This window comes from Nesoenas mayeri (assembly GCF_963082525.1).
Source record: "Nesoenas mayeri genome assembly, chromosome: 5".
Lineage (NCBI taxonomy): Eukaryota > Metazoa > Chordata > Aves > Columbiformes > Columbidae > Nesoenas > Nesoenas mayeri.
This window is the reverse complement of record NC_137548.1, coordinates 25,423,794-25,446,816: the sequence shown is the minus strand read 5'-3', so window position 1 is coordinate 25,446,816 and position 23,023 is coordinate 25,423,794. Positions and strand designations below refer to the sequence as shown.

At 45.9% G+C, this 23,023-nt stretch overlaps 1 protein-coding gene across 1 annotated transcript; it reads right to left on the bottom strand.

Moving 5' to 3' along the window:
- On the bottom strand, positions 1-22,729 carry NEK9 (NIMA related kinase 9). Its single transcript, XM_080346264.1, has 22 exons — positions 22,469-22,729; positions 21,072-21,249; positions 18,667-18,722; positions 17,739-17,809; positions 15,767-15,872; positions 13,012-13,143; positions 11,974-12,084; positions 11,335-11,399; positions 10,349-10,399; positions 9,075-9,267; positions 7,650-7,794; positions 6,511-6,711; positions 6,073-6,119; positions 5,060-5,215; positions 4,561-4,669; positions 3,855-4,016; positions 3,304-3,474; positions 3,015-3,074; positions 2,182-2,372; positions 1,783-1,947; positions 889-1,101; positions 1-489 (listed from the first exon to the last, which is right to left on the bottom strand). The coding sequence occupies exons 1-22, from the start codon at positions 22,655-22,657 to the stop codon at positions 367-369; spliced, it is 2,895 nt and encodes a 964-aa protein (XP_080202390.1). The 5' UTR covers positions 22,658-22,729; the 3' UTR covers positions 1-366.
- Positions 22,730-23,023: the final 294 nt, after the last annotated feature.

Here is a 23,023-nt window from a genome sequence, read left to right as displayed (position 1 = left end):
GTCATCTAGAGATGCAGTGATGAATGCTGGGGTCCCAAAGGCAGCTCCCGAGAAGCAGTGAAACAATGAAAGGGCCACAAGTCGCTACTGGAGCCATCGCCGTAATGGGGCCGTTCTGCCTCACGTGCGGAATTGACAGATAAGGTACAAATAGGAGCTCCTGCTGCTTCAGTCACTGAGCTGGCCTAGAGCTCAGGGGCCCTCCCCTCTCAAACTCACTCCCAGTTCATATCAAACGTACACAGGTGCTGCTCTGGAGCCTCCGGCCTCACTCCTTGTCTGCGAGTGACCTGAAGCCAGGAAAGCCGCTCTCTGCATTCGGTTAGTGTGCTGTGAAGTTAGATGGATCCCAGTGGGCTCAGGAGACTAGAGGCTGGAGCGGCACGAGTCCGTTCCCAGGAGACACCATGAATCTGAATCCAAGTCAGGTTTTGGATCCACTTCCATCTCCTCTTTGGCTGTCTGTGTTCCTTTGGAATGAACCTCCACCTGCCAAAACACACAGCAGTTAGTTATTCAAACAGCTCTAAGACTGGCTGCAAAGAAGCTAGGAGCCACACAAGGCACAGTTCCTATTCTCCACAGCCATTTGGGACTCTCTGTGACATCTCACTGCCCATCCCTTCTCACCAGGAGAAATAAAGGGGAATCCCAGGTCCCTAAAGGACTGGGCTGTCCTCACAGGAAACTGTCTTCTTGGCTTCATCTGTGTTGCTACTACCAGAGCCTGCATCAGCAGCTCAAACAAGAGACCAGCACCATGCTCAGTCCCCCCATTCTGCCCCAAGAGCAACATCTGTTAAGAGCTGCTTCATTCTGCACAGCCAGAGCTGGGATCAGCATAGTGAGCCCTGACCATGGATGTGCACCCAGGTACTGGGTCCTCACCTGATGCATCCCCTCCGTCCCCCTGCAGAACCGCTGGAGTTGGGCACTCAGACGAACAGTTTCCTGTTGCAGCTTCTTCTGATCATCCAGACACTGTAAAACCAGGCCTCTGAGGTGCGTCACCTCCACTTGCAGAGCACTGCACATACAGCCCGCAACAGGAGACACAGCCTTCCCTTCACCACATGGCAAGGTTGGGCTCAGGCAAGTAGGCTGCAAAGACACAGAGGGACATCAGGCCAGGTTTGAGTGCAAAGCCAGGAGTTGTACACGCCACAAGAAAAAAACATGCATAGGAAGCGTCACTCCAGCGCCTTTCCCAACTTCCAAAACCTCTAGCAGCCAATGTCAGCAAGCTACCTGTCATTATATCTTCTGTACAAAGCCACTAACTTCCTCCTTTTTCTAGGATAGCTGCTCCCATCACCGAAATCCATCTGGTTTAACCCCCCTGCCCTAAGCCTAGGATCTGTGCCTCCTCTTGGGACAGAAAGCCCCTGGAATCAAGTAGCCTCTCAGGCTGTAATTTCTCAGTGATTTTCTGTATCAGTTCTTCTTCCTCTCTTACATCAAGTCCTGCTTTCTAAATTTCTACCTTCTGCTAGGCTTCTGAACATTAGGTTTCCCCCTTTTTTTTCCAGTTACATTAACTGCATTTTTCCATAGAACTGGTCTCATTATTTTCCGTCTGATCAAGCCTCAGCTTTGTGTTCCAGACTCCTGTGAATTGTTCTCTTTGCAGCATCATCTCTGACTATCAACAGCCCTCTTTTCCTCACCCAGATGAATTAGGCCAATCCAACACCCTCTTCTCAGCTCTCCCCATAATTCAAACATATTGTCATTTTGGGTCTCCAAGGGATTTTGGTCAAGCATTCGAGTGGATACCATTACCCAGGGCTCTGTTTTGGGCTTGTTTAATCCAACAGGTTCCTCAGAGGCCACTTTGAGTCCTTGAAGTTTCTGGTAAGGGAGAGTCTCCTTCTCAGGCTCTGAAGATTCCATGCTCAGAGGAAAAGGGCTGTCAGGCATGGGGATGAATTCAGCATTCTCCAGCTCCTGCATACACAAAAGCAGCACTGTCAGGCTTGCCTGCCTTGCTGCAGCTGACTTCATCTCCTCAACCAAAGCACCAACACCCCCTTGTGGTAAAAAAGGCTGTGAGGCCTAAAGGGCTTCCCGCACAGCACGGTTCTGAGAACGTTTAAGAGCATCCCTTAAAGGTGAAAGCGGTCACTGGCTTTTCCTCCACCTAGATCCTCATTTCAAGGCACTTCTGAGACACCACATTACCTTCCGCAGCCAGCCAGGGCAGGAGCTGTTGTCAGTACTGCTGCCTCCCGCAGCTTCTGTGGTGCTGATCCAGCCTCCCAACTCACGATCAGCTTCCATGGTTCCCCGGAAGCCTCCACTGGGATTGGGGGTCTCCGCTTCCTGCTCATTGTCGTCTTCTTCTGCTCCTCCAGTTGTGCAGCTCTGAGCCGCTAGCAAACAAGAGCAAAAACTTCGTATTTTCTCCACCTCTGCTATTCCTGTTGCTAAACCTCAGCTTGAGCAGAGATGATGCAGAAATTTGGGCTGTGCAACCACGGTGAGAGCACATGCTAGCAGCACCTCCCTCAACACCTTATCTCCTAACACTCCCTGCAGGCTCCCCAAAAATGGCCTGTGTGCAGCAGCCTCTTGCAGCTTCCTGGCGCCGGCCATCCCACAGGTCCAAGAAACTGGACTCCATCTCTCCAACAGCTGCGACATAGCCACTTTCCCTTAACAGATCCCTTCAGTGAATTCCTCTCAGATTTTCACTGTCAAATTGAAGTTCCTCAACTACAAAGGCCTTGCTGCATCCATGTTCTCCTCTGTTTCAGTTCTCTCCCAGCTTTGGCCCATCCCTTCCCATGTACAGCACCAGCTACAGGGTGTTTCACAAAGATGGACTCAATTTGAAATCCCACCGCTTTGAAATTTGGTCCACCTTTTTGAAGCATCCTGTAGATTTCCTCTCTTTGAGCTCTTCTGTGAGGCCTTTGAAACACAGAGAAACCATGCTACAGGACCAAACTGCACCCACTCAAACAGACCACTGAATGGACTTAAACCCCAGCTCCCCAGGGCAGGTTACTTACCAGTACAAATGGACAAGCCGCTGCTGTTGGATCGGATCGTTTTAGAGTTCAACACCTTTTCTGCAAGGAGAGAAGCGTGCTTTCAGTTACAGTGACACATGAAAAGCAAAATGACTCCTACAACAGCACACAACAAAGCCAGCATCGCAGGCCTAGAGCTCAGAGCAGTTTGCCACATTACACCACAGCAACCTCGCCTGTTCCCAGGCAGGATTTATAGTCTAGGTCCTGGCAAGCAATACATGATCATAACCAAGATCCCAAAATTTCAACCTAAACTTACACTTACCAACAACAATGATGGTGTGCCAGCCACGGCATGACAGGTCTGGAACATGATGCAACGATCCAAATATTGGCCGAGGCCATGAGGTACAAATATCTGAGCCATGAGCCCTCTCGGTTGATGTCATTGCCAGACGCCCGTTCCCGCCATTACCCCAGGCAAAGATATGGTTGTCTGAGGAAACAGAGATTCAGCAGCCTCAATTCACTCACTCCCCCTTAGCCTGTAATTGCTACAAGGATCACAGCCTCTCTGCTGTAACTGCTATCCCAAAGTATCTAATCCACCAGCTCCAGTTTGCCAGTGGGAGAACAAACTGATAATGAATCTAACAGGCAGCCATCAAGCCAGCACTCTGCAGCCCCAGGAACAGCAAATGCTTGGCACTGCATGGGCACAAGTGCTGGGGCCAGACAGCCCTAGGCTAGGAGGATTTCTTTATTTCAGTGCAGTGCTGCAGGGGTGGTCTAGGAATTGCCTGGTAGAAGCCAGTTAACCACTCTTGCAGATCTATTTCAAAGGAAGCCACCACGACTTCACAAAGGCCCACTCACCGTCAGTAGCAGCTATGGTGAATTCATCTCCACATGAAACCCTGATCACCTGCTTACCCCCCAAGGGGCCTCCCAGCAGGTTAATTCCCAGGTGCTTTTTATAGTCTCCAACACCAAGCTGTCCACACTTGTTGGAGCCAAAGGTCAGCAGACGGCCTCGCTCTGAGGAGGAACAAGGAGAGAGTCACAGTGAGGACCCAACTCTGGAAGCGGCCATGCGTGCAGAAAACCGGCAGCGACAGCCCATGGCCAAGACAGACTAAGCTGAGAAGCCAGCCAGGCCAGGAGGGGACAGCGCCAGCCAAGAGGAATGGCTTCAGCATGGAAACATCTCCCCAGCTCCTTCTCCCATTGCTCCACTTTCTGATGCTGGGGGTTGGGACTCCTCACAGCCCTCTGACTGGTGGCACTTGGGTAAAGCCTAACTCTGCCATAAATTATTGCTTTGCTGTCCCAGAGCACTATTCTTCCCCAAACTTTTTTCTCCTCCCCTTTAAAAACAAGAAGGCTGAGCTAGAAGCTGATGTTGCTGTTTCATCTGACCAGGAGGCAACACTGCTGAGGAACAGGAATCCTGGGTTCCTGGAGCAGGCGTGAGCCCTGCTACCAAAGCATAAACCTCAATGTCCAGGGCCAGGCTAGAAGGACAAAGCTGGTGTAAAGTAATGTAGCAAACAGTATTCACTTCTTAATACACAGGGCTCACCGTCAATAGAAGCTGTGTGTGTCTTCCCTGGAGAAATGGTACGGATCTTGTAGAAGGACAGCTGCTTGGCCAAAGTAAGGGAAGTGGCGTATGGCACCTCACAGTATGTCTGAGAAAAGACATGTGGGTAAGCACAGAGTGAAAAACCACACATTTATCAGCTAAGACCTACACAAGCAGGTCTTGGCAGACCACAACATTAACCTAGGCAGTCCCAACATGGATATCATAAAGAACTGCTAGAATCCATGTCACTGGCTAAGTCACTGCAGAGCAGCGCTCTATCTGCTTCACTGCCTCAGATCTGACAAGAGCCCATAGGGCAGACAGGAAACTGAGGAAGAAATTGCCTCTTCCTGCAATTCCAGTATCCATTGTCTTGGATTGGAACTAAAAAATTGGCACAAAGCTAGTGAACCCTTTGTCATGGTCACAGGATCTCCATTTCCCATATACAACAGACTACTAGAGCTAGAGCCAGGGACCCAAATGCACTTACATCATGGTTGATTATTCCTGATGTGCACTGATTCAGACCCAGCTTGTTGAACTCATTGAGTCCACATGCCAACACTTTGCCTGTCTGTGTGAGTAGGAAAGTCCCATCACAGCCACAGTGAACGGACACAATGTTTAAGGTCTTCGGAACATCCACCTGTGTGGAAAAAAATATATTCCAAGAAAATCAGAATCCCAATATCTACTACATAGAAGCCGGCACATGGAAAACATCGGGGGTTAGAGCAGTGGTTCGGCCAGTCTGGCCACCGACAACACACACTGTGGTTATTCTGAAGGAAGGTGCAAGAATACAATAGTGTCTACAGCATACTGAAACTCCAGTCACAATGCAGAAACCCAGGGCATTCTAGGCCTTGTATGTAGACACCAGTCACCTAGCACAGGAACCAGAAATGTGGTGCACAGGCATCCTGGCCAGCTGGGGTCTATAAGCACCAGACCCATTTAGCCAAGCAGAACTGGGTCTGCGCTGTGTGGATGTGACACTGTGTGATCACAGATACTTGGCTTCCAGGCACATCCTTGTTACTTTCTAACCCGCAACGGGTTAGATTAACTCAACTACCTCAATTACCCCAGCACTGTATTTCAAGAAGGTTTTACTTTCAACTCATCTGTAACTCATTACGTCAAATACAAAGACTCAAGTTGTTTGCACTGCTGCAACTTTCCTCTACAGACCCAAGGTATACAATTTGGTATTTCCTACTATGATTTCTACAACATTAAATTGGGCATTTACAGTTCCAGTTTGGAGACCAGAGCAATGAAGCTCTAAGTAATGATGCTGGCTGGTTTGTGAGTGACATGTCCCTCTGCCATGATCCCTATGGACAAATGAAGAAAAGAAATGAGGAAGTTAAAACCCTTGCAAACTCTACGATACCTCAGAAAAAAACACCTGAGCCTCAGACAGTTAATATTTCCAAACAGCAACTAATTTGGATTTATGCCCATGCGGATTTTGAGAAGAAGTAGTCACAGCCCTACCTTCTGAGGGGTGTAATGATCTTCTTCTGAATCCAAGCCCAAGCGCCCTGCATCAGTGAAAATACTGCAGTTAGAAATGGCCTCACAGAGTGCCTGCCCCTAAGAAATTGTATTGTCTCTCTATAGTCCCAAAGGAATCTTCCTACAGAACTAGAAACCTGCTCCCCTATGTGCATCATTGCCTACCAATCCTCAGGGTAATCTGACCCCACTCACAGCCAAGTGGCACCCTAGAGCTTCCCAGAGTAAAGTCCCAAGGGCTTAGTCCTCAGGTCCCATCCTTACAAGGAAAGAAAGCCCCAAAGACACAATGTTCTTTGTCCCCAGGACACACCAGCCAGCCCTTACTCAGGCTCTGCATTACACACCTGCATCACGATGTTTTCTGGAGTGGACATATGGCCCAGTGCCTTTAGGGTCCAGGGAGACTCTACCTACCATACTCTCCACAGCCCCACGTGTAAACTTCTCTGTTCCTGGTCAGCACTGCCACGTGGTTATCCCCACACGAGACCTGCTCCACAGGGTTGGTAAGAAAGAAATCCAGCTGCAGGGGCTCAAGCACTTCAGAGCCATAAGCCTTGTCAACACCAATGCATCCATAATAGTCCGAGCCAAAGGCGTACACCTGGCCCTCATCTGAAGGATACAAAGGAAGCTCAGTTAGCACACAGAGCTTGTATTAGGCTGCATGTTAACCTCTTAGGACATGGCCAGAGCAACCTCTTTTGTGTAATCATCCTCCTCTTTAATGCAGAAGAATGTCACAGGGAAAATATGGAGTCCTTTCTTATTCACATTAAGGTGGATGACCTTATACCACAACCTGCAGCTATTCCAGGCCACCAGTGTAAAAAAATTTTGAGCTGAATCTGCCGCTTTCTTTAACAGAAACCCACAAACCGATCCTGTGGCTCCCTAAGTCACTACTCCAGCACACTGAGCATCTGAGCTTATCTCTGCCAAACTTCTGCTTTTCCAGCACTGGCGAAACAAGCTGGAAACTACCTTATTGAGAATTGTGTTTTCATAGGTAAAGCAAGATTCAAATTCTTCCATAACAGACAACACCACAGCTAATTCATCTTTAAAAGTATGAACAGGGCTAGAACTAGAAAGAGCTATCAGATCTCAAGCTTTTGAATTAAATAGCAAATCTCAGATATGCATCATCTTTTATTATTGCATGACTCTTTCCCCACACAGTCCAAAAAGAGTTTCAAAAACATCTAGATTCTTGACTTCAGGCTCCTGTCCTTAATACATGCATGTATGGAGGCAACATATGCACTGGTAAGAGCAGGGACTCTGCACAGCCACAGAGAGCTGCATTCAACACCCAGCTCCGTCAACAAAAAGCGTATCTTTAGCAAAACTCCCAGCCTTCTTCGGAGTCAATATCTTCCTCTCAGTAACGACACTAATCTATCTCTACTACCCACCTACTGTCCTCCAAACTGAGGGGTGAGTAATGTACAGGACTATCTCCTTAGCTGCTCTGCTGATCTTATTATGAAGGCAAACATCTCCACAGCTCAGCAAAGTGAGAGAACAGTGGTCTCCCTTCCAGCTCTCACCTGTGATGCACACTGTGAAATCATCTCCACAGGACACCTGATGAATGGCTTTTCCCTGAAGCTTTTCAACATGCTTTGGCTGGCGGTAGGAGGCTCTGTCTCCATGTCCCAGCTGCCCATGCAACTTGGTGCCACCTTGCATATTCTGCACGACAGAAACATCTGGTAAGGTTATGTATCCACAACTCCACAGATGGTGCCAACAATTAGAGCACCTTGAGTGAACAACAGAAGACAGCAAAGAGCAAAATAAAGTGTGTTAGCTACGTTAGGGTAGAGGCTGCTACAGGGCACAACAGCAGGCAACATCCTAAATGGCAGCACAGGCTTTCACGCAGTTCTGCTCTAACAAGGAGTGATCTGGTCTCAAGACACCAGCTGGTGAAGAACCCCTGTTCCCTTCTCATCTGTCAAGCTACAGAATCCACTCCCTGCTGCAGGACTAAAATTTATCCTTCAGCTTTTTCATTTACTTTTCTAAATCCTAATGGCTGCAAAGAAACCCATAACATGAAACAAGTGTCACTGAAGTAGCCAGACCTACCAATCCTATAGGAAAAACAAAACTCTGAGCAGTGTTGAACTAAAACTAAAATAGCAATAGCCAGCTAAATGTTTTCAGTGGCCATTCTTGTAGGAACATCCAGCAAACAACTTCAAGTTGCTCTCCTCACGTTCAGGTCTCTTTCTCCTCTCACTCATGTACCAGTATTTTCTAATCTCTCTTAAAAGATTCTGTATCATCAATACAAAAGCCTGCGGAAGCCTGGAGATGCAGAGTATCTCCATGTCACTGACCATCTAAGCCCAAGAAGACTGGATTCAATTGCTTTAAATGTATGATATGTCAATTTTTTAAATTCACTTTAAACTATTTCAGAATTTCTATTCATCACAAAAATCAGAATTATTTAGTATAAGACATCTCTGGTTTCATCCACAAGATGCCTCACAGATGACATCTGTATTACAACAAGGTCACTCATCTCACCCACTCTGATCTCAAAAAACCTCCCTTAAAAATACACAAAGCCAAAAGAGCATCACAAACCCTCCAGTGCATTTCTAGCAGTCAAGAAGGGGAGGAAGAGATGTTTGACTCAGTGCCTGGGCCTAGAAGTCCACCACCTACAATCCTCCAATGCACAGCAAGTCTCCAGTACACTTACAGTCACGATGGAACACTTCTCCCAAAACCACACTTGCCTTGGGAGAGCTGGGTCAGCCCCACAGCAGCCAGCCCCACAGCAGCCAGCCCCACAGCAGCCAGCCTCACAGCAGCCAGCCTCACAGCCTCCACTGCAATCCTATTTCTCCTTCTCCAACTGCTTGCCCACCTGGTTCTAACAGGCTCATGGAAGGCAGGAGTGGATCTGGGCTCTCCTTTCCCACCCTCAGCCCCTTCCTGCAGTTTCTCTCACTTACCACCCAGGTGTAGAGCTCCTTCTCCACTGTCACCACAGCAAAGTGAGTGTTACCAGCACACACCTGGCGTGCACTGCAGCCACTTTTGATGGCATCCAGCTTCTGGGGGGTGGACTTCCCACCCCCCCAAACATACACCTCACTAGTGCGCGAAGTCACCACTGCAATGGGAGCCTCATTCATGGTACTTGACCTGCACAAGAGCCCCCCCAAAAACATACATGCTTTTAATCATGAGTTTGCATGCACTGTCATCACTCCTTTTCCTATTGTTGTCTATCAGTTTTCCCTTTGCAACCATTTATGGTTTTTATTTTCGCAAACTGTTCTTTTTGTTGAGTGGCTGTGAGGCCTCAAGTGCTATAAGGAGACTCAGGATTAAGCCTGTGTAGGAGCAGCAGAGAAAGTAGCCTCGGGGAAGTATTATAAAAAGCCTACAATCCAACTAGATATCATTTAAAAAGACAGTTCTTTCATTGAATGGCCATGGAGCTGTTCTCATTTTTGAAAAATAAAAGCCTTACAAACGGTCATGAAATCTTGCTCAAAATACAGAAGCATTCAAAAGCTTCTAACTTCCCTCTATCCTCTTTATTTAAATCACAGCCTTCCATCCAAGGGCAAAAAGATAACTCTTTGTTGCTAAGAATCAACTCACGAGCAGATTGCAAAATGGAAGTCGTAATCAAAGCAAACTGTTTGTAAGCAACAATGAACTGGAACTTCACATAAAGTTCTCAGATAGTACTTCCAAGTTCACAAGGGAATAAAGGCCAAATTCTGTCCGACAAATCCACAGAAAAACAGCTATACACGTCATGGAAGCCATCTGCTTCCCACAGCAACCCTGCTTACAGGCTTGCTGGGGACTGTGGAGAATCTCTGCATATATTCAGTTTTATGAAAGATATTTATAGTCACTTAATATTCAACATTCAGTCATATTCCTCCTGCTCAAGGGAATCTGCGTGAAAGGAGGGATCTAAATTATATCTTTAGTTACACAGGCTGTAAAAACTACATCCTCAGTAGGACAGATCAGAGCTGTATGAGACTGGCTGAGCTAAGGCTTCAGCCATACATATAAGCATGATAAAAAAAGGCAGAGTAAAACATGGGGCCATGTAATAACTATGTCAAATTCCTAGCATTTAGGGATCTTCTAAACTACACTGTTCCGTTAAGGTTGTCACAGACTACCACTCTCAGCAAAGTTCCTCTCTGGAGAGCTGTTCTCTCCAGACTTCCTTTCAAACACATGTCCAAATAATTACCTTGGTCGCTTATTTGGCCCATTAAGTAGTGTGACTTTCTCTTCCATCTCCCTGACAAAAGAGAAAAAGCATTTTAGGAAACAGTAACATTGCCCAAAGCAATTTACTGACAAGCAGCATGCACGGACTGCCTTCCTTTCCAATAAAATGCTGCTCCCTCTTGGAGGAAATGTGGCAACTGTTTAACAGCTCCCAGCAACCCACAGTAAGTAGGGCAGAAGTAATATACCAAACAGCTAACAAACTTCCACGAGAGCTGAGGACAACAAACTCTATATATACCAGAATGTGGTCAACCAATTCCCATATTGCACAAGAATGACCTTAAAAACTAAACATGACAAGAATTTGGGCTTTTACCAGCACATACAGTAAGACAAAACTTTGCTGACCACCAAGCAACACAATCTTGTTATAAAGGACTAGGTCTGCTGTTCCCAAAGCAACCAGTGTGGGTTTCAAACAGTCCAGAATTATGGTCCACCTTTCCTAAAAAGACAGTGTGTGCAGACTAAAAGCTAAAAGGGGCCACTTTCAATGCAAGTCTCTCTTGAAGAGAGAGGCAACAAAGAGAGAAAGCAAGTGTATCTATATTGCATGATATGTATATTTTGAAAGGCCTTTCCCAATGAGCACAGGAGGATCTCTGTGACCCTTATCCCACAGAGGTTTGAATAGCACAAACCAGTATTCCTCAAATGGAGCCTCAGAATGTGATGCCTCAAAGTTCTCAATACAACAGCTTCTAAGACAACAGATGCAGAGACCTTTCTCACCATACCCATGCACCAACTGAACATCAGATCAGAAGACAAGACAGCAAGAATGCACTTCTCAAGAGGATGAAGTGTTCTTCAACAACTGCTTCATATCAGAGCAAATTAACTTCAGGACTTTGCTACAGAAGCATAACCACCACTAGTCTGCACAAACCCTCCTGTTCCCTCTGACACCTCTCCAGGTTTCACGTAAGACCATCTGATTACCTCCTGCGTTTGCTGAGAAGGGGATGTTCAAGCAATTCATCTGCAGTGGGTCTCTTCTCTGGATCCTGAAAGAAGTGAACAACAAGTCATTCTTGGGGAAATGCTCATCATCTACAATGAAATCTTGGGCCAGAAGACCTCATTCATCTCTGCATGGACCTCCTTCCCTGATTCTCTTCAGAAGGGAAAGGAATTAATTCAAATGTTTGGAGTGAATAGGGATAAATGCCAGGAATGTGCAGTAGGGACATCCACGCTCTGAAGGTATCAATACTATGTTTGCTCCCAGGAAATTAATTCCCCACAGAAAGCCAGAACCTTAAGAGACTGTACAGAGATGATGCTCCCAGCTCTGCAGTACTGCATTATAAAATAACTGCTTCTGCCAGCCCTTTAAATAATTGTCATCAGAGTATTCCCAGCACCCCTCCAGAGCCTGCAGGACTGAATAGTATCTTGAGACAATGCTTTCAGAGGACTGGTGGAAGCCCAGCCCTAGTGGTCCCTCAAGTCTCACAGAAATTACCCTGCATCAATAGCCCCCATGTTAAAACAGGCAAGTAATTACCCTTCATGCCTGAATTACACTGCCTAGGCAGCTGGGAAGGGTATCTGAAAATTAAAAACTATTTCACCAACCTGATCGAGGCAGGAATTCACCATTTGGATCAGCTCCCGGGAGTAGACAGTGGAATCAACCTCCATGGCACGATTTCCCTGTACAATCTTCACACAAAGGTTCAGGGGATTCTAGGCAGAAACCAGCTGTAAGGGAACTGAACTGCACAATGTGCCCAACAGGGAGAGACACTACAGGCCACCATTATTTTCTTTCTCCTTCTCTGATCAAGACACAGCCTGCTTCCCTCCATAGCAGGTTTTCCAGAAATCTAATAATTCCTGCAGAAATGGAACCTCTGATAGCTAGGACTTGGTGGCAACATCCAGCTTTTCACCGAATTCCCTAACGGTGGAGGCAAAACAGGTTTCTCTCTGCATGGAATCTCCTACACAGTGCACTGCCATTGCAATACCACAGAGCAGCAAATTTACAGGGGACTCAATAGCCATGAGAAGGGGAAAGTCAGGGAAGGATGGTATTTTCACTTGTTTCTTTAAGGGTTACAAAGTCTTGCACCATGGCAGGTAGCAGCTTTCCCATGTCATGGCACAAGCTGGCAATGTTCCCTTTCATCCTTCCATGCCAGCTTGACAATACTTATCTTGCACCCAAACTTTGAGAAAGGTTAACAGGATTAAATACAATGAAATTTGAAGGCTGTTTTTGCTACAGAATGCTGCACAGAAAATTCACAGCTAGCAGTGCTGAAAAAAAACCAAAAAGACTAGACAATCACAAACTTCCTGCTTATAGAGAAAAGGATGTTTCATTCACAACGATGATACAAATTAGCACAGCTAATTCTGCATCTGGCAAACCCAGGGCTGCAGACGATGCTGAGCTTGGCAGAAGCCAGAGAGGCATGTGCAGGACAGGGGAAATCATGTAGACATTTTCCCTGGCTACAGCTGGCACTCACAGGCCACTGTTTTCTTAATCAGCAGCTTTAAACAACAATAAAAGAAAAACATGAGTTAAGAAAGCTATGAGCTAAGTATGAATCTCAGGGGGATAAAAAATAAGGTTACTCAGTTCATCCTGGTTTGCAGACTCACAGTAGCATCGAAGGTCCTCTTCAGAGTAAGCAGCTCAAAGATAACACAGCCCACAGCCCAAATATCTGATTTGAAGTTGTATTTCACACCCTGGCAGAGTTCTGGAGACATGTAATATGGAGTTCCCACCAGCTACAAAAAAAGAACATTTGAAAATCAGAAATGATCCAGCAGCCTTCAATTCAGAGCTCTGCATCCATCACAGGCCCATGAGCATCAGAGCCAGACGCAGCTCTGCCACAGCACTGAAGTAACACAGATGACACACTCCACCTACGTGCTGGAGGGATAGGAATAACAAGCATGCTTCTTCCCTTCTCATCCACAAGCCTGTGTCCAAGTTTCTTAGAAGATCCCACACACCTCTCTTCTCAGATCCTGACGTACATACTCCTCAATAGAGCAGTAGTCATGAGAACACAGCAAGGACTTGCCCCTCTCTTAAGCATAATACTGACCAGGCATATGGAAACCCTTATAAGAGGTTGAAGGAAAAGGGATCTAGCAAAGCTTCCAAATGCAGATGCCAACCCATGGTTATGGAGCCACTGTGTCTGATCACAAGGCACTGCCTGGACAAAGGCCACTCTGTCTCTGATGAAAGAGGGGTTGCTTCTGGGTCAGTAAGTAGAAAGCTGGCTTAAATACTACCTTAAAGGCTTTCACTTCAGAAGTGGGCTTTCCTGAACAACTGGTCTAAAACAAACACCCCCACCACACACAAAATCCCAAAACCCAGCACTTAAATACAGAAGCCCTCCTGGGTACAAGAGAAAAAGTGACATAACTCAAAGTCACAAGGAGACATAAAGACAAACATGATAAATGGTGTAAGAATGAGGCTTCCAGATGAATGGAGCTCATTCCCTAGCAAAGAATTAGACAAGGAAACAAAACGGGAAAGACTGAATATAGAAGAATGGGAAATATTTATAGTTGCCCTCTTTTCAACTCTCTCAGCAAAGCTCCAGGGACTACAAAGCTTGTATTTCATTAGGGCCTGCTAGAACACCAGACACCTCATGGGCACACTCAGAACCTGCTGTCTCCCTTCCACTCCCCGTTACAGAGCACAACAGCTACAGAGCTGCGCAAGTCCCAGCCATGGGAAGGTTTAGAAGCCCAGCTAGTTGGAGTATCACATGGAGAACTAGGACACTGCACCTAAACCTTTTCTAAGCAAAGGATAATGTAAGCTTTCTGTAACAGAGACACAGACATATGTTCTGTATCTTCCTTGGTAAATGGAAGAAAAAATGAAGAATCAAGAAATCAGTGTTTAGTAAGCAAGACGTAAACCTTTTACAAAATTGTAATTTGACACTTACAATTACAAATACTGACAATAACATGTTTTGCACTCATTTTACAAAAAATTACTTCCAGACTGCCACTGGTCAATAAATCACAAATTGAGCAACTAGCCTGGCCACAGTCAGTATACACAGAATGAAATATGGTTGAAGATATGTAGTTCAAAATTTTTCAGAGTGAAAAAGGAAGAAAAATAAACTCACAGGTATAGTTGAAAACACATAATACAGGCAAAAACAAATCTGGAAATTCATAGGGCAGACTCCACTTTTCTTTGAAAGAAGGCCATGAAAAATGTGATGAAATTGAAGCGGTTTTGCTGCAGCCCAGCTTAGCAAGGGCTTTATGCAGTAGCCTTCATTTCCCACATACAGCGCAACTGCACAACAGCACTCGTGTTCTGGAAGGAGGCTGGCAAGTATTTAACTACATATCCTAACAGAACACTAGCAGCTTGCATTAAATGTAATAATACAGCCTGCTAAGGGGAAGTGCATGCTGGCTTGCATCCCAAGCTATAATAAAGGCCTTTAGCAGATAGAAGCTCCAGACAAAGTCTCCATTTCCAAGCCTAGTGCTCACCACAGAAATTAATGGAGCTGCGAAGTCCAAGCTGAGCCTTTCAGGAGCCTGCAGCACAGCTTACCCTGTGTCACAACTCTGGCTGAGAAGCTGCTTGCTGGAAGGGTCTGGAACAAAGCCAAGCCTGACAGCCTCCTGGTAGAATTAATCTCTCCTACAAAGCTTTGCCCTCCTCCAAGAGCATTATCAATAAATCACACACCTGGTTACTATAAGAAGCACAAGTACCTTTCTTTCTTCTCTATAGTACAATTCAGTTCAGAGCCTGAGTATTAAAAAGCTAGATGATGCATCTATAGCACGGTGCAATGTCAGGCAAGCACATCCAACCTATCTCAGATCTATGTGAGGCAAAATGCCTCTGTTAGCACAGCAGCATGACCGAATCAATTTAACTTGTTAAGCTGGGCTCAACTAGCCCAGAGGGAAAGCGCTGTATTGCTGTGACTATACGGCTGTCTCTCTACCTTTGGGAAGCACCACCTTCATGTTACATCATTTCACCTTGGAAGTACCATGCCCGGGTAGCAAGAACAGAAAAGCAGTGCTCTCCCGCACAGCTATACTGGCTCTGGCACAATTCCATGCCCACAGTGGCACTTATCTTCAGCCTGCTGCTGCCTTGCAGAGTGACAGACCTCCAAAAGGTAACCTGGGAGTAAGGATAACTGCAGGCTGCAACACACCAGCAAATACGCCAGTGGGAGTGAGAGAACACTGAGGGAAGGTGAGAGAGGGAAAGGAAATCACTACAGAAGACAAGCAGCAAGAATAAACAGCATCCCTAGTCTTCTGCAAGCGATGCAGTGATAAAAGAAAAACACACCTCAGTTTGCACACAAAGGCAGCAGATACTCACAGTCTCAGCCATAGAGTACTCAGAGTTCAGCTTCTTTGCCAGCCCATAGTCTCCCAATTTAATCAGGTTTGCCTTGGTTAGAAAGATATTTAATGTCTTTATATCTCTGAAAGGAGAAAAAGAAATGCAGACATTCAAATATTTTTCCAGATTTCACAGTTTTCCACATACTACTAATACCTCCCCCACAAAATGAGGTACTTGCTACTCCGCCAGCTCTCTCCCTCACACACAGAACTCTGCAAAGGCAATCTGACCCCAAGTACTGGGGCAGTAAATGCAGTTATCCATGTTTTATCACATCCCCACACAAACACAACAGTCTAAAAGGCTCAGGCTCCAGACACCTATGTAAAGGTCACAGATCAAAGACTTCTTTTCCCCCTCTCAGTTTCTTCTCATGTGAAGGTCATTGAGCAGGTATTATTTTTCCTGGTTTTATAAATAGACACAAGCCAGGAGACGCTGAGCTCTCTAAAAAGATAAATGTATGCATGAATATGTATGTATGCAAATATAAACACACACACAGAGGGTGTGAAACAGATGTGACTTTAGAACTTAAGCATAACATCCCCCTGCCTTATGTATCAAGAACAACACTTTATATCATGTTCTACCATGCCCAGAAGATCAAAAAGTTGATGGCCACAAAAACGCTGAATTCCAAAATTCACTGAAAACACTTTCTCCCAGACAGAATAACTTACATGGAGTATCACAGATCAATATAAGAGGCTCTAAATACAGAGAGGAAGCCCTCGCTGTATGATACGCTTCCCATGGCCAACACTTCATAACACCCCTTTTCCTAACGTACCATCAACAACTTCTCAGTGTAGATCAGGACAACATCAAGTAAAGCAGCACTTTGCATTCATCCACTTGGGGCATCGCAAAGTCCTGGGTCACTCTGACAATGTCTGCAGCAGAAGGAAATCACTGCAAACATTTAAATAACTGTTCAATTAATTATTATGGAGGAATGTGGGGCCACATGTGTTCCTAGACTGCGAACCCTGCTGTGAAGATGGGCAACAGAGTTGGTAAGCTAGAAACCACTGCAAAGCAGGACAGACGTGAGATCTGCTTTACGTCAAAAATTTGGGCTCTACTTTGTCAAGGGTACCAACCCTTCATTAGCAAGGCTTGCCAATTATCAAATAATCAGAATTGCAGCAACCAGGATGCTGTCCCACAGAAAATATCCTCACACAGCTGTGTGAGAGAAGGAGGTTGTGCAGCACACGACCCAACCACACTGAAAACAGCTGTCTATGCGTGCAGTACTGCCCAGGATATTATCGCGGCCTCCTTGAAGCACACATAAGCGAAGACATTTACCCCTCCCAAACCGAAAAGGGCAACAGAAAAAGGTAATCAGCTACTCATTAAACTCTCAGAGTCAATGTCAAAATTACTACTACCAGCTAATAAGCTATATTACTTCCTTAAATAGCATGTCGAAGAAATGAGATTCAGCCAAATGTAGGACAAATCTTTGCATGGGTTATATTACAGCAACTCACAGTCTCCATCACTATTAGCCTCCAGGAATTACAGAAGGATGTACATGTTGGTTTGAAGTTATTAATTGTGGAGTGGGTGGGATGTATCTTTGGTCTGTAGAAACAGCTTTTGCTACACACTTTAGCAAACATCATTTATGTGCTATGGCAATAAAGAGCCAATTTACTTCCTTGCTACATGGATTAACTCTTTGTTCACAAAGCTGCAGCATCAAAGAGAGCTATTCCATTTTCATATTGAAAATTTCTTGCACATTCATCAAATGGGGTTTTCTAAAAATTCTTCACAGAAGTGATACTTAATATCTAGGCAGTTCAGCTATGTGTTGGAGAGAAGCTCAATGCTTGTTTTAAACAAAGAAGCAAAGAATACTCAAAGGAGTTCTGCACCCACATCAACAAACCACACTGGTTACCTTCATTTTACTGCATGTCTCACTTACCTGTGAAGAATTCCTGCTCGATGAATGCAGCTCACAGCTGATGCAATTTGAAAGAGATACCAAACCACCATCTGCAAAGGTAGGAATAAAACCCTTATGTGAGGCTCAAACCGCCCCCCCGACCCCATATGCCCCTGACACACAGAGATACAGCAAGAGGGTCTGACTGAACCACTCAAGTGCTCTTTCGGAAGCATGAAAATCCAGAATTTCCTGGTTTGGAAATCACTGAAAGGATACTCCTAAAGGTAGATTGCTCTAGTGGTGCTCAGTGTCTGTCCTGACAAGCATCACAGAGCTCAGTAAGTGAAAAGCCTTAGGAATGACAGCTAATGACCACTTGGGAAAGATCTAGTTAGGCTCCCAGGAATATGAACTGTGACCATTTAATATTCACCATGAGCTGGAAGGCCTCAGAAATCATTATAGAAGATAAGTATAAACATTAACCACCTCATTATGAGGTAGAAGCAGACCAGAAAATCAGTTTAGAAAGAATAAAGAAAAAGGAACAAGAAAAAAAATCCATGGTGAGACAGATTCAAGGTAATTACTCAGAAAATAAGCTACAAAATGTTTAAGAGAGAGAAACTGAGTACCAACTATGAAGAAACACAGAAAGAGGTTTTAAAGTTAAATGTTAGCCAAGATGATAAGGTGACCAAAGTCAGTTGAGCGCTCCCTTTCATTATTCCTCCCTTGGAAGTTTATACTGCTTATAGACACGTAAAAAGGAAAATAAAAAGTTTCTGATAGTCCATAAATAACTGCAATGTTCAACAGGAGATGAAGGATGCCAGTCCTCAGATACACACAGAAATTCACCACCAGCATTAGGGAAAAAATGTTGTATAAATACACAGATAACGAAACAGATCCCCAGAACATTAGGCCAGCCCCACTGCTCCTTTAAACCAGTTCAAGTTACCTCTTCTTCAAATAACTTGTCTTTCTGCCGCAGAATCTTATCGTAGAGGTTCCCTCCTGTAATTATAAGTGAGTGAGAGAGACAGAAAGGTTCATCTTAGTTAACGGCAGCAGTTACTCTGCTCAGGTGTTTCTGGGAATACTCAAATCCCCTAAGACAGGGGTGTCAAATTCACTTTCACTACTACTCCTACATTTATACAGTCCTAAAATTACATTTGGCCCTTTGAAGGCAACCACGAGGCTGATGTGCCCTCCCATGAAAATGAGTTTGACAGCCCTGCCCTAAGAGATGTGATGAATCACTATGCCTCTCCCTGAGCATTCATCACTTAAGTTTAATCACAAAATTAAGTTCATCTTCCTCTAGGAACTTCACTGTCATACCTATGCTTAAGCAGAGATGATTCTTTTATAACCCTACCTTTTAATACTGCCTTTACCCATTTACTGCCCAGCTTTGACCTCCCTCTCTCCTTCATCTGCCCTGAAATCAGCAGGCTCTTCAGGGCACCTGACAATTTCAAGACGACAGTCTGAAAATCAAGGAGAGCTAAAAGAAATTTTGCTGAGGGCTGCAGGCAGCGAGACTCCCTATCAGATTAGCATCCTACCAGTAAACCCCAAATCTCTGAACACATCCTGTTGCTATTCCATTTCCCAGTTATCATGTATTATGTCCTAACAGTAACAAACACCAGACTTCCATGTTAGGAAGATTTTTCCAATATTTAATTAAGATTCCCTTTGCTTAATTTGTTATCTTTCAGTCTTGTTATTAGCTCTCAGCATTTCTTTCTTCTGCCTCATGTTCACATTTGCAAATTACCTATAAATCACTCTTCCCATTCACAATTTAACCCAACTATTCACTTCTGCCTCTTCTTATGAACCTCCTTCCTAGTGGTTCAGACTATGCAGGCTTTTAGTGAATTCCCTCAACTCTGACTTGCCATCTTTTTGCAGCTTTTGTGAACCAAAGCACAGTATGACAGGTACTACATCGCCAAAATCCTACACAAGGAGACAAATTATATCTCAACTCAGATAACCAATATCTCTATGCACAAATACTAAAATGAAAACCAAACTATTTCCTTCTTTGTTTCATCTAATTGTGTCTAATCTTCTGACACTGTATTCTCTCTTCAACAAATGTGTTGTATAGGACTTTTCTTCCCAAATCTATTTCAGATGTATTCACTGATGTTATCTCATGATAAATTCAAATCTTATGGTACCATGATACACAGAATTATAGGCAATAAATTAATAACTCCCCTGTAAAACGGAGACAATATTTACTCAAACGTGAAAGTATTTCCTAGATCTCCAGAAGAGATGTGCTAAATTAAGCAGTAAAAACTTTGGTTTCTGATGAGTGTCTGATAGCGACTAGTCTAGCTTTACTTTAAAAATTACTCAAAAATTATCTTGGACTTGTACACTGTAAAAAAAAGCCACAGAAACAACTATTAACACATTGGCAAAACCAATATCCATAAGCCTAAATGAGATTCCCTCTTTCTCATGTCTCTAGTTTTGTACCACTTAGACATATTCAAGCAACACGGGCTCTACACTCACCTCTTGGTTATTGTCCCAAAGTAAAGCAAACAGTCTAGAGACGTTAACAAATGTGTACAGACATCAGTACTATGCAGCTTCTCTCTATGCCCTTCAATGAATTTATAATGGCCCCAAGCATCCAGTCTTCTTGGGGCAGACAAGTAACTCACACAGAAAACTACTGAAACAGTCAGTGTATCAAATCCTTTTACCTCTCCATCCCAGCTGGGACTGTTTCCCCTGCAAACTCCAAACGATACCATCTGATCTGCTCTTGGATGGCATTTTATAGTTTTCTCGACCACCAGAAGGACCAGTTTTGGTTTTTAAATAGTAAACATAGAAGCTGATAGCACAAGGCAGGAAAACGTCCTGACTGCAGTGTGCCAGTAGATTTTTGAGCTTAAATTTATTATTGCCAAATGAAGGCATCTATTTAAGTGATGCTACTGAAAAACAGCCCCACTCTGTACTGTCAAAGAGGACTGAATAACCTCATGGTCTTTTCCCACCGCCCTCCTAAAAAGAACACAGCAAAGCGCATTAGGAGCGTTAAATACCAATAACCCACTTCTTCCACTGCACCAGCTACTCAAGACTTGAGAAATCATTCACTGGCAGAACTGCCTGCACTAATCACCAGGTTTTTTCTTTGGCACCTGAGACACAAATCACTCAGAAGGTTCTCAATCTCTCCTTCAGGAGCTATGCAGCAGAATCCACCTCTACTCCTCCGCTCCCCTGAGGGCACCCCAGGAATATTCCCCGCAGGTTCTGCAGGATGGTGACTTATCCGCGGGGGAGCCACCTGTTTGTGAGTGGGAGCGGGGATCTCACCGTTACAGTACTCCAGCTCGATCAGCAGCGTGGTGTTGTCCATGAAGTGATTGTAGTACGCAATGATGTTCTCGTGCTGCAACAGGGCAAGGATAACGATTTCGTTCAAAGCATCACGACGCTCCTTTTCTGACAGCCGGGTCAGGTCCACCTCCTTCCACACTACAAGTGAGTCATCCTGAAATACAAAACCACACATCTTTTAATTAAAAAAACACTACTATGAAGAGAACAGTATGTGCCTTTTAGCAGGAAATTACAATTTCAGGTAAGGTAAAGGGATTTTCCTGCCTCTTACAGATTTCAGACAAAGATTCTTCACAACAATGAGTTTTGAGGTTTTGTGTTTGTCGCTAGGAACAGGGACGGCCTGAAGCCATCTTTATAGCTGGCCAGCGCTCACTTTGAAAAAACAAAAAAAACACAAAACAAAAAACCACATACTACAAGATTTCCAGCGGAAGGCACAGAGTTTGTTTTGTTTCAATAAAGACTAAACATACTGCAGTTCAATAAAGGGAGAACAGTGTATTTCCTGTCTCATAACTGTAAGATATTGTAGCAGACCACGAGCCACTACAAATATTCAGGTATTCCTTTAAAAAAAAAAGAAAAGGAAACAAGAACACATTTCCTTTGCCCTTGTTAGGCCAACATGTTGTCAGATATGTTATGAGGGACCTGTTAAGTGAACAGTGTTCACTTACAACTGTTTGAGCTGTGACACCTTAGGGTGGCCTTGCCTCAGAAAAACCTGAAGAACTTCCTTCCCTTGGGAACCAAGTCAAGCGCATTTGTTTGACAGCTAATAGAAAGCACAACTATGCTCAAACTGGATGGGATCAGATGACTTGGGAGCAATGGGAGGACTGGCTTTCAGCTATTTTCCCCTCATTATGCTGATACGCTAATGACAGGAGGGAGTTACCCATATGAGATGCCCCTGTGCCCCCTGTGACTGGAACAAAACACAGAAAAATGAGGAATTTAGAAGCATCACAAGAGCCTCCACATCTTCCTACAAAACTTCAGGGGACTAAAAAGCTGTTGCTCAAACGCGTGAAGCCCTAACCCTGCGCCCCTCGACGGATGCTGCTTCACTTCACACGGGGCCGGTGTCACCGCGGGGCCGGCCAGCCAGCCCGGGGCCGGTGTCACCGCGGGGCCGGCCAGCCAGCCTGGGGCCGGTGTCACCGCGGGGCCGGCCAGCCAGCCCGGGGCCGGTGTCACCGCGGGGCCGACCCCGCTGCGGCTCTCCTGCCGCCGGGGCCTCCCAGCAGCCGCCTCCGGAACCCGCCCCGCTCGCCCCGCCAGCGGCCGCGGGCCCTCCTCGGCGCAGCCCCCGGGCCCCGTTCCTCGGGCCGGAGGGGCCCGTCCCGCGCCGCCGGGCAGCCTACCTCGGTGCGGCGGTACAGGGTGGCCTCGCCGAAGGCGCCGCGGCCCAGGGTGCGGATGGGGATGTAGTGCAGCTCCTCCTGCTCGCCGGGCAGGCTGCCGCCGCCGCGGGAGCCGCCCCTGCCCGAGGACTCACTGCCGAAGTCGGAGCTGATGGAGTCGCAGTGCCGCTCGTACTCGCCCAGCGACATGGCGGCGGCGCGGCCCCGCGGCGGCCCGGCTCTCCCTCAGCGAGGCCCCGCCAGCCCCACGGGCTCCATGTTGGCTCCCGCCGCCGACCCGGAACCGCTTCCCGCCGCCGCGGCGACCTCCCGCTCCCGCTCCCGCCTCCCGCCGCAGCCCCGCCCGGCGCCCCCAGCACGGCGCTCGGAGCGGTCAGGGCCGGCAGGGCGCGCTGCGCGGCCTCCCCCCGCCCGCAGCCCCGCGCAAAGCAGAAGCGGCCGCAGCGCCCGGCACGGAAGGTGCTTCGCTTCCCAAGAAGTCAAGAGTTCAAGGTTATTTTCCCAAAAAGCTTTCAGATTAAATTTTGGCAATAAAAAAACTGTCTGAAGTAACTT